Source organism: Lonchura striata, chromosome 1 (assembly GCF_050655825.1).
Source record: "Lonchura striata isolate lonStrDom1 chromosome 1, ASM5065582v1, whole genome shotgun sequence".
In the NCBI taxonomy this organism is placed as follows: Eukaryota; Metazoa; Chordata; class Aves; order Passeriformes; family Estrildidae; genus Lonchura; species Lonchura striata.
The window spans coordinates 95,470,098-95,485,643 of record NC_140703.1 but is presented as its reverse complement, the minus strand read 5'-3'; the positions used below and the strand labels follow the sequence as shown (position 1 = coordinate 95,485,643).

The window sequence follows — 15,546 nt, the reverse complement described above, 5'->3', positions numbered from 1 at the left end:
CTATCACACTTTTTAGCTCTCTGATTCTCCCTGTGATCACAGGATAAGTGCAGACCAACAGGAAAATAGGATATTATTTACCACCTATGAATGCCAGTATCTCTGTACCAGTTGGCTGTATTTACCTATCTGTTCTCCAGATCATGAGTTCATGTGATAGTGACAAAAATGCAACATGAATTTTTTAATTTGAAGTAATTTTTTACCTAATCTAAATATTAACAAGTTTGAGATTCATGATGCTGGGTGCAAGAAAGAGATTAAAAAAAAATTATATCAGTATGTAGGGAAGTAGGGAAGTTATACTTAGGAAAACATGTTTTAAGCTGTCAATAAGCCAATTAGCTTGGCACATTTGTAGTAGTAGTCTAATAATTTGCTAAGTGTGTTTCCAGTAAATAACACAGTGACAACTTTCACAGTAACAACTTTCCCAATCTCATAGAATAGCATTTCATAATTTTATCAAGATGCATTTTTATATTAAATTTATATTAAATTAGGAAAAATACACTTTGAAATAATAGCAAAAGGAACAGTATTAACTTGGACAACTGAAGACTATAACATTTCCAACTTTGCATTCAACTAAGAATAGGTTTCATTTACAGTACCTTAGTGGAAATCAGAGTCATCCACCAATTATTTTTTGTCATTATTTTGATTGCTACTCTAAAAAATCCATCAGTAAAGAGAAGAATCAGCACTTTCTGTGGACAACTTTACTGAGGGCTTATAAGAAACTCCTTATAATTTTGGAATTTGGAGAGCTTTTTTCTTCTAGTTACTCTGCAAACAGCAAAGAAATCTATCCACCCTGAAAATCAGATGAAAGAAGATTATAAAGGTAAAAGTACTATATTTTCTCACCATATTGGCACAGCATGTGTGAAGCTTGAGATTCCAATATTACATTTTTTGAGAAGTTTGCTGCAGGAACAGAGATCAGAAAAACACCCCACAAACCAGCACAACCCTCCCTGCCTCTTTATTTCCATGTATGAAATTGTAGTGATATAGACACTTTTCAATCCTGATGTAGCTTCTTGTTCCAAACAATCACATTTATTTCTTTTTATTTTTTCGTACAAATTATTGTACTGCATTATGCTGAATTTTGCACAGTTCCTAATTTATAAAACCAAACAGAAAATATATTTAGATAATCCAATTAGCACCTGAATCAAAATTGCAACAGCATAAACATGATTATTTTAAAGCAAGTGAAATCTGAGATGGAACTAATTCTGATTTGCTCTTAAACAAATGAAAATAATTAATTCAGCAAAAGCTTTGTTTGATTTGTAGTAAATAAAGAGTTGTCCTAATTTATTATTTTTAATATATCATAAAGGAACACCACCAATTAAAGAAAAAATGCTGTTTTCATTTGTTTGCTTTTGAGCAAATGCCTTCAGTGAAAACAACAGCAATATAAGATCTACTAAGAGAAATCTGCAAGTTATGACTACTGCACATCCCTTCAGCCAACAGATGGGTCAGTGTGGTACTAATTGCAGAAACACAGATGCAAGTAGTATTGCCAGAACTGGTTTTCTTGCCAGTGCCAGTCTTGTACATTGAGACAACAGTCTCTGACAACTTCTCCCCATCTGTAAGGTGATTAAGACAGTCCTGACTTAGTCCAGTTTAAACCTCTTTTTGATGTAAGGATGGGACCTGGCAAAGAGCATGGACAGGAGGGCACCACACACAGTAGAAGAGCACTTGGTCATTTATTACCAGCTTTTCATCCAGCTAGAATATGCATATTTCTGTTGGAAGTGTACTTTACTCTCTTTCATTTCATAGTGGAATTTAAAACAAAAATCTTATTTTCAGAAAAAAAGAGAGAGATAAAATCTGATCTCTTTCGCTGTAAATCCTACTGTGAATGTCTCTCCGTGCAGTATGACATTTCAGAGGAGATGGAAGCAGTATTCAGGGCACACAGACAGACAGTAGATCTGGGCCACACCACCTCAGGTTGGTGGACTCCTGCTGTGGTCCCATTTGGTGCAAATCCTGTTATGAAGTACAACACATAAAATATATATGGGACATATATAGGCATCTACAGAAAATAGAGCAATATGTTAAGGTCATATTTGGAGAGTTAATTGATAGCTTTCAAATGGGAGCCCTTTCCCATTAAAGGAATGTAAGATTTCTCCTGTGAAAAGTTTTGTAAATGTTGACATCTAAACTGAGAAAGGGGGGAAGCAGGCATGTAGAAATTTCCTTTTTATTCTCTCTTTGTGAGAAGAATATTATTTTTGTCTGTAGGTAGCTTATTGCAGGAAGCTCTAAAAAAAGGTTAGAAAAATATATTCCTTACTCAACAATCATTTTATGTGAAAAGAGAGACATTTTATGTTCAGATTGCACATGAATTGGACAGCTTGTTTTTCAGTTGCTTTCCTTTCAACACAATTATTTAATTCTGGTAGCTGCAGTACTAATGTTAGTTGCAGAAGTGGCATATGTAAATAATATAGACATAGTTGTGAAAAGTAAAGCTTTTAAGGCAAATTAAATTACTTAATTCCTCTTAATCAGCAATGAATATATAGATTTATTTTGTCTTGGAGTGACATTTTTCTTTCTTGTGAGCAGTAATGCCAGAGTTGCAATAATAATTTCTGTTTGATTTCTGCTTCAGTTTCTTCAACATCTAAAACCTGTTTATGTCCATCCAGTTATTTCTTCAGTAAAGGTGCCTGAAGATTTGTGTAGAATAGGAGTCCATCATTTGATACTGCTTTTTTTTTTTTCAGTTGGTCAAATGAGATAAAGCTGTTCAGTTTCTTCTTCCTCTTCTTCTTCTTCTTTCTCTTCTTCCTCTCCCTTTTTTTTAAATTATCAACCATATTTCCCCATTTTAATTTAACCCAGAAAGGACATTGCTGCACGTGTTCACAACAAATGTTAGGCTTATTGTAATTTCTATTTCCATGCCCCTACAGCTGTCCTATAGTAATATATGGCCACAAGTGTAATTCTTAATGATAGATGTGGAAGGTAACCTTAGAGACTGCTGTAAACACTGGTGTCAGGAAAGCCACTAAACCTGCTTTCATTTTCACTTACCCTTGAAGATCCAGTTCTCACTAGCAATCATCCTTGCTCTTCTAGCCTTAGCCAGCCTTACCTTGGACATACCCAATAATTACCCCTCCACTGCAAGGGAGAGAAGCCTTTCAGATGCCAGTGGTGTGGCTTTACATGCTAGAAATTCTCATGAGTTGGTTCTTCACTTTACTGAGGGGTTCTCTTTACAGAGCTTTACAGGGTCATTAGGAGATTTCAGAACTGTGTGAAGGAGCTGACCTGAGTGTGAGGAACACAGAGCTGCTGTGCCTGTGCTGCTGCTTTTGTGTGGCCGTCTACTCAGTACACCAAACAAAGAATTTTGCAATCTCACCTGTTAATATCATCCATATATGCTATTTTTGTCTTGGTACTCTGCCTAAATTTGCACTATATTAAATTCATTTTATTTTTCCATATTCTCTTCATTATTATGGTATATAACCTTTTTCCCTTTCATTCTTTAAATTTCTGTTAACTTTTCTCTCCTTAGTCACTGCTTAGCTAAGATATGCATATTTAATTCTTTTCATCTTTCCTCATAAATCAGTCCCTCGGGCCCCAAAACCATTTGTGATAGTTTCTTTTGAACTGCTCCAATTTGACTGTCTAGAATTGAATGCAATATTCCAGATAAATTGCCTTTCTGCAGAATGGAGGAGGGCCAGTTTCCAGTCCTCTTGCTGTTTGAAAACTGAGATGGTAGTCCCTTGATGTGCACAGAACAGTGACCAAAGACCTACTGCAGAATTCTTGTTAGCTCCACTGTGTGGTAAACTACTTTTCCATCTGCTTTTACTTTACAGTAATCTCTGTAGATTATTAGATTGCATGTAGAACCACAGTTCACTTGGCGTAGGATTTCCTTTCCTGTGTTCTTGCCAGTCCTTATGGCTAGGTCTGTGAACTACTGCTTCCTTTTGACTTTTAACTCCCTATGATGTATGATACTCAATATCCCCTTTATCTTGATTCACATAAACCTTAACTAGCTTCTATATATGCAGGTTTTTGCAAATTTTGATTTATGTGTTTTTTTAATGTGTTTTTCTGTAATTCTTATATGCTATATGACTCTTGAGCCCTGGCATATTTGCTGGCTAAATAATGGTATCTGAGAATGTCTGTGATAAAAGAACTGCCCCAGGTTTTGAAACAATCTGATTTCTTGTTTCTTTATTCAAGCAGTTGGCTGCTGCTGCCTTTCAACTTTTTCGATACCCTTGAGGTATAGCAACTGTAATTCTGGCTTCCTCTCACTGTGCACTAATGTGTTAATTCACTTTCCCAAATTTCAGATTTACAAGTATTAACAACAGTCTTAGTGTTTTTCACTGTCTATTGTGTTAAATACCTGTGTAACAAAACTTTTATACTATACTGTGATGGCAAAAAGAATTTTCTAGTGCATCTCTTTCTGAGCGCATGTGCTTCCCTTCTCTCTATCCTATACCTGAAAGTGTGGGCTAGAGAGCCATGTATTATTACATTGTCATTTAATGCACTGCAAGGAAATAACTATTATTGTCAAAACTTAATTGTCACTTCATAAGTATTGTATTGCAACCAAATAAAGACAGCTAAGTCTGTGCAAGGACTAGAAGGAGTTATTTTTTTTCTGCAGGACTTCTCATCTATTCTTTCTTATCTTTCTTTATTGTCATTTGACAAGCCCAGCTCTTTTTCATTCTCATTCTACCTTCTGACTTAGAGCTTCTTGTTTTACTTGCTTTTGGTGTGATTTACAACAATTTGGGTTATTCAAATATGACCAAATATTCTGATGCTATTTCCTCACAGGCTTTGCAAGAGACAAGCATTAATTAGTATATTATTCCAAGAAATGTACTTTGTTTTCTTCTAAAAACACCAAATAAAAAGTGACATAAATTCATAGATCCAAAAGTTGTAAGGGTTAGTGCAGTCAATGTGTTTTCTCTTCTAAGTTGTCTATATATAGATATATATTAAAAATAAAAATGTGTTAGTGTAGTCAGTGTTAATCAGATGACCATTGTTTTCTGATTTCTTTAAATTCTCTTCAGATCCAGACATCGGGACTTGAGCTATTTCTTAAAAAAAAAAAAAAATTATCTGTTTTACCATTAAGCTTTGGGGAACACATAAGCATAATTTGCTTTGATCTTTCCAAGGAAACAAAGTCTTTGTGATTGTTATTTGTGTGTGTGCATCTTGTAGGTTTTCTCTGCATGATAATTACCAAACCTGTTACCCAGTTGCAGGAAAATGTTTCAAAACCAGGTTAATCATGACATGATTTATTCAAACAAGTGAATACTACATTGTCTAGTAGTGTTATACAACAATTTCACTATGGTTAGAAATTATAATGTGGCTTTTCTACCATATGGTTTTCAGGTTTAGCTTCCAAGCCATTATTCCTTGCCATACAAGGTACCATGTCAAGTCTTGCAAGGAAATTTAAGCATGTTGCGAGTAAGTTTCTTCTTGGTGTGCTGGTTTCAGATGGATAGAGTTAATTTTCTTCACAGTGTCTAGTACAGGGCTCTGTTTTGGATTTGTGCTGAACACAAGGCTGATAATGTAGAGATGTTTTTGTTAATTGCTGAGGAGGGCTAACACAAAGCCAAGTTTTTCTGCTTCTCATAGAACCACATTGGGGAGGGAGTTTTTGGTGCATGGGAGGCTGGAGGAGACACAGACAGGACAGGTGACCCCAGCTGACCAAAGGGATGTTCCAGATCACAGGAACTCATGCTTATAATAGAAAGCAGGGAGGAAGAAGGAGGAAGGGAGTGCATTTGGAGTGATAGTTTGTCTTCCCAAGTAACTTTTCCACATGATGGGGTCCTGCTCTCCTGGAGATAGCTGAACACCTGCTAAACCATGGGAAGCAGTGAATTAATTCCTTTTTGCTTTGCTTCTGTATGCAGCTTTAACTTTCCCTGTTAAACTGTATTCCTACCTATGAATTCTCTTTTACCCTTTGTATTCTCTCCCCAGTCCTGCTGGCGAGGCAGGGACTGAGCTTCTGTGTGAGGTTTGGTGGCTGGAGTCAAACCACAGTGCTTGGGTGAAAATGCCATGCACAGTTTGCACCACTTACCTTGCTGCAAGAAAAAATAAGGTGTTGGTGGGACAAGCTGCAGAGGGTGTGTCTACACTTCATAAACAGTGAAAGGCATTGGACTGCTGATGTTCTAAAGCATTGTTATTTAGCTCACTGGATCATTTTTGAAGTGTCCCTACTAGTTCTCTCTATGGCAAAGGCTCTGGATGGTATCTAGAGACTCCTTCCAATAGACAGAGCAGATGAAACACCCTCAGATTGTGTGTTCTATTTCCTGTGCAATCTTTCATCTATTTCAAAAAGCTTTTATCCTCAAATACTGTTCCCTGCCTACATATACCCTCCTACTACTTACTAGAGCATATATAAAAACTTTTGGGTTTATATTGTAAAATACCTTTCTCCTATGTTGCAGTGCAGTCTTCATATTAGACATTGTGAAATTTAGAAGCCACAATAACAGGTAATTATATCTTAGAGCACAAGAGCTTAGAAAAATCAAAGGAGAACTAGGAGTATATGCTGTGCTGTCTAGATGTGTTTCATTTTTTCTGCATGAACCTTCACTAATAACATGAACTGGTGTACAACATTTAACTGACAACTTTTTTTTTTTTTTTTTTTTTTTTTTTTGTCAGGGAATACTTCTATCCTAAGTCTTGTGTCTGGTTGCTCAAAAAAACTTACTTAAAATGCAAAAGAGCAGTGTTTCAACCTATTGTCTGCATACTCATTATTTAAAGAGGTTACAATAAAGTCCTGAGTTCACTATGAGCCCAGACTTTCATCTCCAAAAAGCCCACCTGAGATATTCTATGAGATGAATGGGTTAATGTGTTTTACTCATATCTCAGACTGTGCAGTCTTTCTAGTTGGAAACTCCTGTGCTCCAGAGCAGACAATGGTGTCTTAGTTTGTTTCATGAAAAGTTCTGATGTTTGCAGGAGAAATTACTTGAAATATGCTGTTGGTGGGAATTCAGACTGCACCTTTCTCTCATCCTCCAAGGGAGTACAGAAGGATAATGGCAGTAGAGAGGAGATGGAGATAGCAGCTTTACCAAAATAAACAGTATGAGCTCGACCAGATCATGTATGCTCATTTTGCTTGCATTCCTGTAGTTTCTGGATGAGATCCACACATGAGGATTACTGCTCTGCGACATACAGACTTTCTTTCAGACCATGCATATTTGTGAATTCCCTGTACATCAAAAACAGACAAAAGGAAATTATTTTTTTGTGTTTCTAAAAAATGAGAATAACCCCATACATATGTATTTGAAACCTGTGTTTTATTACACTGAAGGCTAATGCACAGGCAAGCAGTTTGGCTGCATTTGTTGAATAAGCTGGCAAACAGTTAATGAATTTTACCTAGAACATAAAATCTCCATATGTCACAGTTTATACATGGCATAAATCACAAATGTCAGTGCAGAGCCCTCTGTTATATTTAATCAGAATCTCTTCTATCACTACAATGGCAAGATCCCAAACTGGTTGGTTCTTTGATTTAAATATAATAAATTTTTAGAAAATGCCAATGTAACTTCACTGAATTGCTGATAGATAATAGAGTCTATTAAGGAGCTTGTAGAGTTAATAAATAGCATATGATAAGTAACTTTTCCCTGGTATCAAGCTGGAAATTGATTGCAGCTCCTATTTACCAGTCTAGTCACATCAAAAGGCTCTTGAAGAGTAGCATATGGGAGTAGGGTTTTATAAGAGGGTGGCTGCTTGAATGTGCTTAGGATTGCTCTTCAGCAGAGACAGAATTGGGTGTTAAGCAGAAATTGAGGAAGCTTTGTGTATTGTGTCATTTAAGAGCCCTAACTTTCTAAATACATCTAAAAGAAGCTCTGTGGAGCCAAGAATAGGAGAACCACATCAGCTCCTTTACTGCAATGTGATTTATTCTCAGAGGACTTGACATTAATTGAATTCTTTACATTCTTTACAAGGTAAATAGTTTACATTTATACTGCTCCCTCATGATTATCTGCTTTTGGGGTGGGAAGGGAAAACAAGAAAAAAGAAAAAGGATGAAGTCCATTGCTACAGTGAGCAGATCTGTACTGAGCTGATGGAAGGGTTTCAGCTGTGGAAGTCAGGCTGAGTGGTTGCAAGCACCACACTTCACTCACAGCTTAATAAATGTAATGGAAAGGCTGTGCAAATTACTGGTAAGTAATTTTCTCTGTGCTGAACAAAAAAAAGATTTTCAAATCCAAGTATTTTGATGCTGACCTTAATGTTTCAATTTGAGATGGATTTAAGCTAGCCTTTCCTGTGGCTGTTCTTAGCCACATTTCTTTTGGAAACTGTAAGATCTGTAGAAAATATATAATAACTTTTGATTTCTGAAGAGCGCACCTGTAAAAAATGCATTGATCTGCATTTCAGACACAATGACTTAAATTATGCTATAGCATTTACATCACCGATTTCATATGAAATTAATCTCAGTTTCCTAAATACTAATAAATTGTTATTTCTAATTCAACATAATAAATTTAAATAATATGCATTGTTGGTAGAAGAAAAACCTCCTGTATAACAATGTCATTTTTGTGTATAACAGCAAAGTGCATTACTGAAAGGGCCAGTGCTTAAATTTCTGGTCTGATTACTGTAAGCAAACATGGAGTGCACATTAATGTAGCTTTTTGGACTGGATGAAGGTACACTAATTTACACCATCCATATATCTGAATCTGTAAGTGCCAAAGCAAGTGCTGTTCATTGCGTGCCTTTCCCACATCTTTGTTAGTAGTGTGGTTATGGTTAGCTAGCCAGCTTTAAAAGTATTGTACAATACTACTGTCTTTATGAAAAAAATGCCTTTTAAAATTTGTTGAATGAATGCTAATCTATTTAACCATTTATTGAAGTTGTTCGAATTTTGAAATATTTTATCTTTCTGCAATTCAGGACTATTTCAGTTATCTATATTAGAATGTAGATGTTTGATTGAAGTTGTGAAAATGGACTACTATCATATCTTTAGCAAGAATAGACCAAAGTAGGGGCTAAGTGTCAGAGGACCCAAACTAAACACAGAATCTATTTTGGAGGGTTTTTTTACACTTTTTTCTTTAGTGAGATTAAACTGCTTAAAGACTATTGTTTTGGTAGCAGTTCATATTTTCAGAATCTCAAATTACCATTTTTTCAGTTTGTTTCAATGCTATAGAGACAACAATCTTTCAAATACATAGAACTTAATTATTCATTGTTTAAAATATACTAAAAACCATCATGTTTGCATACATAAAGGTAAGCATGTCTCTTATTTTGAAATTTGTAATTTTAAGCATTATGCACCCTCATTCCATGTCACCTTATTTGAGAGGCTTGCTACATTAAACAATGTCAACAGTTTGGTTGTTTGCTTGCCTTTAATGAAAAGTTACATGCAACATCAAAATACAATATGTCTGAGCAGAGAGGTGAGGCTGTGTGTACATGTATGTAGGCATTCAGCTTTACTTTCTGGAAATGCCTCCTGACTTGTCACCCAGATTATTCAGGTACATAATCACTCCCATATAATGTAAATTATCATCTGAGGTGCAATTTTTAGGGTGACCAGTCTCCAAGTTTAAATGCCAGACCAAGTGACTAAAGTTAATAGACATAAAGCCATAAGAAGCAATATAAGGGAAAGCTGTATCAATATGGTTTCTGAAAAGAGGTATGGCAAAAATGTCCCTTCATACCATAGTTACATGAACTCAAATCACCTTCAGAAGATGGAAGAATATTTCCCTAACAATCACATTCTTCCTCTCTGTTTATATCCCATCACCCTTCCTTTGCTCTTGTTCAGAAGCTGGTGCTTGTAATGTCACAAAATATTCCTTCTCTCATCTTCACTGTGAGAACCAGTGACAATTCAAAGCAAACCATTCATCTTTACTCAGAAATCTCTTATTTATACAGGCAGGATCAAAACTGCAATTTGTCTTGTGATGTGGATGTCATACTCTCCAATTGTGAGTAAATTGCTATAATTTTATGAAGCTGTTGTTTTAAAGCAGTGATTCTTCTCTTTCTTGTGGTGCATGGCAAACTCAGTCAATGAAGCAGCTTGTCACTAGCAAGAGCAGAGCATTGAAACACTTTTTAGTTTTGTTTTGGGTTTTTTTTTGTTCATTACAGTGGTAATTATGGTGGTCCTGTACTAATTAATAACCAGTGTAATATGGTAAAAGTTTATCTGGTTTTGATATTTCAGTGTTCTATAGAGGTTTCTACATTGTATGTTTATACAGAAGATGCAGACCTTAAAACTATATGCATACTGACAATCATGTTTAATCTAGTAGTTTTTGTCCAGAATATCCCATTAAATAAATAATAACCCAGTAAACCTTGCCAGTTTTTTCGTGGGCAACACTGCCAAGGTGTTCTCCAGTGCATTCTATCATGACCATCACAGTGGCCTTATCAAGTTCCTGCACATTAGTATAATTTGTCATGCACTGAGGCAAGAACCGCATGGAATAATATTCAAATCTGATATTTTACAAAATGAAATAGAAACTCTTAAGAAAATATATTCAGAAGGAAACCTTTCTTCCCTATCCACAAATCTTTACCATACAGCCTCCTCATTAGCAAGATCAAAACCAGCCCTGTTTGGGATCATGTTTTCCATCTATCTTCTGCTGTTGAATGGGGGTCATACAGTGTTCTTGTAGCAAATCAATGTGGCAGTTTGTGCCAGTTTTCCCATATATGGGGAAGGAAATGATGGACATGTTACTTGCTGCATATGTTACCTTTTTAGGAGGCTCTAATAGCATTTCTTTGAAGTCTAACTGTGGTTGAGTTGTCATTCTCTAAGCAGTAACTGTTTACATCCGCCTAATAAAGTTGTGGATTTTATCAGCTATTTGTCCTGGAGGATTTCTTTACAGCTGAAGCTGTTGCTGCTGTTGGCAGTGCTCACTTAGGACAGAGTAGTTGGCGTACTTCAAATGGGAGAGCTTAATCCTGGGGATTGAGTTGATAGAAACTTTGAGCAGTTCAAGAGAGGAAGTGCATATTTGCATGCCTGAGACAGACAAACCCTATACCTCAGTACAGGCTGGGAACTGACTGACTTGAGCTGAAATCCTGCTGAAGAGTGTGCAGGGGTTACAATGGGCACAGAATTTAATGGAAGCCAGCCATATGTGCTGATGATAAATCAGGCAAACCACAGAGGGGGCTATGTTCAGAGGAGTTTGGCCAGGAGATGGAGGGAATTTATTGTCTGATGCTACTTGTGACTACTGAAGCTGCACCTACAAATATGTGGTCTTGATCCCACCAATCTAAGATGGACACTGAGGCAATAGAATCAGAGCAATGGGAGGCAACCAGGATAACTGGCAGAAATTACAAAGCTGAAGTCTTCTCAATAGTGACAGTAGTAACAAAGGATAATGGCCACCAAAAGAACTCAAATCATTTTTGATAGAAATTGGTGCAGCACTTAAACAGTTTACCCAGACAACTTGTAGAATCTGTTAACAGAGGTTTTCAAGACTGGTAGACGAAACAAAGTTATAAGATCCAGTGTTAGTGAATTACCCCATGCTTTGTGAGTATTAAGCCACCCACAGAATTTCCTCCAGTAGCAAGCATGTCTATAATCATCCTGTCTTTGAGGTGAACTCTCCTGAGGTGTGAAAGAAGCTCTGCCTCTTGTGCCATCACCAGTTCCTCTGCTTAGTAGGACCACAGAGCAGAGCTCTGCCCGATTCTAAAACTCAATGGTGCATTCCTTATAGATGAGTGCCTGAAAGATTGATTCAGGGAGTTTGCCTTGTCTGCATTTATACTGTTTCTTAATCTAGGCTTAATCTAATGAGGTTGCTGACCTGCAGCTGTTACACCCACCTTCATGAAGGAGAAAGAATGAGTAGAGCAGGGGTGGGCTCCCAGCTGCAGGCAAACATGGTTTAACACAGTGAGCTGGTTTTCTCTCTGTGGCTTTGAGCCTTGCTGGCAGGCATTATAGCCACATTTAGAAGGGTTAGGGTGTAAGTTTAGGGTGTCACAAGCCAAAAGGCCTGTGTAGGCTAAAGGCTTGGCTGCTGAAATATTTTACACACAGCAGAACAATTCTAATAGCATAGATTTGAAGTGTGCTTATTCTGCTGTCCTATCACAAGAAAAAGAAGATGTCACTTGCAAATTACCTCAGACTGAGCAGGATGGTGAGTGTTGTTCTTCAATGGGATCGAATACTCTGAGCGCTGGGATTGAAGCCAAGAATGAAGTTCTATCTTCTGCAGTGTTACAGAGTTACCCTTTCATTTCCTTGTGTCTTCCAACAAGGAAATAAAAGAAATGAAACATACAATTTTTGCTATGAAATGAAACATATAATTTAAGGTCAAATGGAAAATTTTGTTTTATACAGCAGGAGTGGTTGGCTTTGGCATGCAAGAAGAAAGAGTTTGTGTTTTGCCTTAATGCAAGCCAATACTTTTATCCAGTTTTTAGTTTGACAACTCATTTTCTTCTAACTAGAAGGGCATGCTAAGAAGAGAACAGAAATTATAGAGCACGGGTAGCCTATGTTAAAAGTAATTGACTTAACTTATCTGTAGAATGGTATTCTGTGTCCACTTCTGTCATAGAGTTTCCCAATGACACTCTAGTCATTTTTTGGATAAATGTGTGCTCCTCATTTTCTAGAAGTCTGGTTTGAGACAATGGGTTGTAATTTATAGTGAATACATATAATATTTAATACAATATATAATATTTTATTATCTTTAATTTATGAAATAATATAATAACTTAGCAAATAAATATATTACATTATACATAGAATTTATAAAATTATTGTCATGCAGACCTAAGACTATTTTTTAATATTTTATTATAGAATTGTGATACATAATAGTTTATAGAATACTATGCCTTTAAAGCAAACAAAACATGTTAAAAAACCCCCACAAGATTCTTGAATGGGACACCCAAAATCAATGAGTAATTTTAAAAGAAAATCTTTGTTTTTCACTTCATTTATAGAGAATACAGATAAGAATACTCTGTTGTCCTTTTTTAAATGAAAATAAATAAATATTTGTGATACTTTTATGTGTTGTGATGAAATGAGCTTTACAAAACCCTGTCAGGAGATTGTTAATTGTGCCTTCAGAGCAGGGTTTGAATGGAATTCAATAGATTAAACACATGTCAAACCACAAGGAGGAAACAAAGTCGTCATTTAGTCAGCAGTACTCGGGTGTGCCCTCAATGAGATAGGGATCCTTTGATGATGTGACTATACAAAACAGGTAGGAAAAAACTGTTTATTGAGTTGCAGAGTAAGGCTAATTTTGGTATTTCTTAATTACCTAAGGTGAATTGAGTCTGCATTTCCTTCAAGAGGTCTTACTTCAAATTGTGGAGGGAAAACCTCCTTCATCTGGGCTGCTGTTTGAGCCCCTAGCCCCCATATGAAGGAAATTAATATACATAAAGTAGAACATGAGAATTAGAAGTGATGGGGTGGTCTGTAACCACCACATCTAATTGCCTTAGTGCGGGATAGTGGGCACATTGTTGATGGGTGTGGATGATAAGATAATTTTTCTTCTCACTGAATACAGGAATTTGCCAACCTAAAGCAAGCTGAAAATGAATAAAAAAGAGGCATGGGCATCAACTAGCATTAGCCTTCATAGTAGCTTCTTGTTTGTAAGCAAATACTAGCTGCTTGAATTGTACTGAAATATTTAGGTATTTTGTCCATCTCACATTTGAACTTTCAGATTTCTTTCTATCACATTTGTGCACACGAACTGATCCAACTTTTAAAAAATGTATCAGTGATTTAATGGAATGAGTTATGTGTTATTTTCAAAAAGTAAATGATAATGACAGAGACTCTCTGTAGTCAGCCTCGGTCGAGTAGGAGGAGCTTACACGATGGACTTGCACACGGTTATAATTGGTGGAGGTTTCATGGCACATTTGAAAGCAAGATCTAAATTTGCTTGTGTTTAATTCCTTGCAGGCTGTTTCCAGCTATGTAATGTTTTTCGGACCCATGAGATGGAAATTGAGCAGTGCTTGCTGGAGTCCCTCCCCCTCGGCCAGCGGCAGCGGCTGGTCAAGCGCATGCGCTGTGACCAAATAAAGGCGTACTACGAGCGAGAAAAAGCTTTCCAGAAACGGGAGGGCTACGGGAAGAAGCTGAAACATGGAAAGAACCAACGAGTTTGTTTTAATCTTGCTGATATGATACAGGATGCAATCATACGTCATGATGATAAAGAAGGTACATATTATTAAAGTTGTATGATATTTTCCTTTGTACAGTAAAAGTTTCAGAGGAAAAGCTTTCTTGTTCTGCTCCTCTATCTCTAAGTAAAATACAAAATACTGATCATAAAGTGATTGTCTCAATGAAATATGCAGGCATATATTACAACTTTTGCATTGCAACTTTTTACTGAAATTAATAAGGTGTGGAGAGTAAACCTTCAAAAACCTAATTAATTTATTTTGAGATTAATATAAACTAATATATTTCAAAGCAAATAAGGACTATGAATCTATGATTATGCCTGGCCTCTTACATACCTACATGAGCCATAGAATTTAATACAAGTTAGTTTGAAAATTGGCTTCTCATTTTTAGCCAGAATTTGGAGTAAGGGATGCTGCTGATAGTGACACTGGCGTTTCTAGAGCAAGGAAATTATGTTGACCCATAGTCACACCAGATAGAAGGTCATCTTTCTGCTTGTGAAATTATGTTTATGTCCTTTTGAAATATGCAACCACACTTTAGTGTTCTGATTTTAGCTTCTTGGCATTGTGTGAATCCCTGGTGCACCTGATAGTAACCTGAGGAATTTGTAGTTTACTCCTCAAAAGTGAACCAAACCTTGCAGTAAGAATCTCCCAACTTTTAGAAGTCCCCAGAAATCCCCATACTGTTGTGTGGTAGGGAAGGATGTAAGAAAAGAACTGATGTAATGTTGTTGGCAACTCCTTTGCAAACAGAGTTTATGTCAGTTCATTGTAATCACATTAGTGTAAAAAGGAGAAACTCTGAGACAGACACACATCATGCAAAGAACCTGACACGTTTCGCCTAATTTTATCAGTTTGATTAGGCACACCTTTTTTATTCACTCCTGAATCTCCATTTTATTGTGTATTTGCTCCATCATTGCTTATCACTCAGGTATAGTCCTATACATTTAGATCTTTAGAAGAAATGAATCTTTCTTTCTGAAAATTATTTTAAAGTGAGTGAAAAAGACATCATTATAATTAAATAATAAATAAAATTCAAAACCTTTCATTCCACTCTCCTGCTTCTAGGAGGAATTATAAACAAGATTTTCTTCCATGTTCTCATAGCCAGCTTCCTTTAAAAAC

The 15,546-nt window shown here is 36.3% G+C and overlaps 1 protein-coding gene across 7 annotated transcripts in view; it reads left to right on the top strand.

Annotated features, from left to right (window-relative positions):
* MYO16 (myosin XVI) overlaps positions 1–15,546 on the top strand; it is a 356,937-nt gene that overhangs the window by 81,067 nt on the left and 260,324 nt on the right. For all 7 annotated transcript variants that reach the window (XM_031503852.3, XM_021545590.4, XM_021545595.4 and 4 more), the window contains exon 2: positions 14,171–14,434. In XM_031503852.3, coding sequence (XP_031359712.3) covers positions 14,171–14,434 — 264 coding nt within the window. The remainder of the gene's footprint in view (positions 1–14,170; positions 14,435–15,546) is intronic.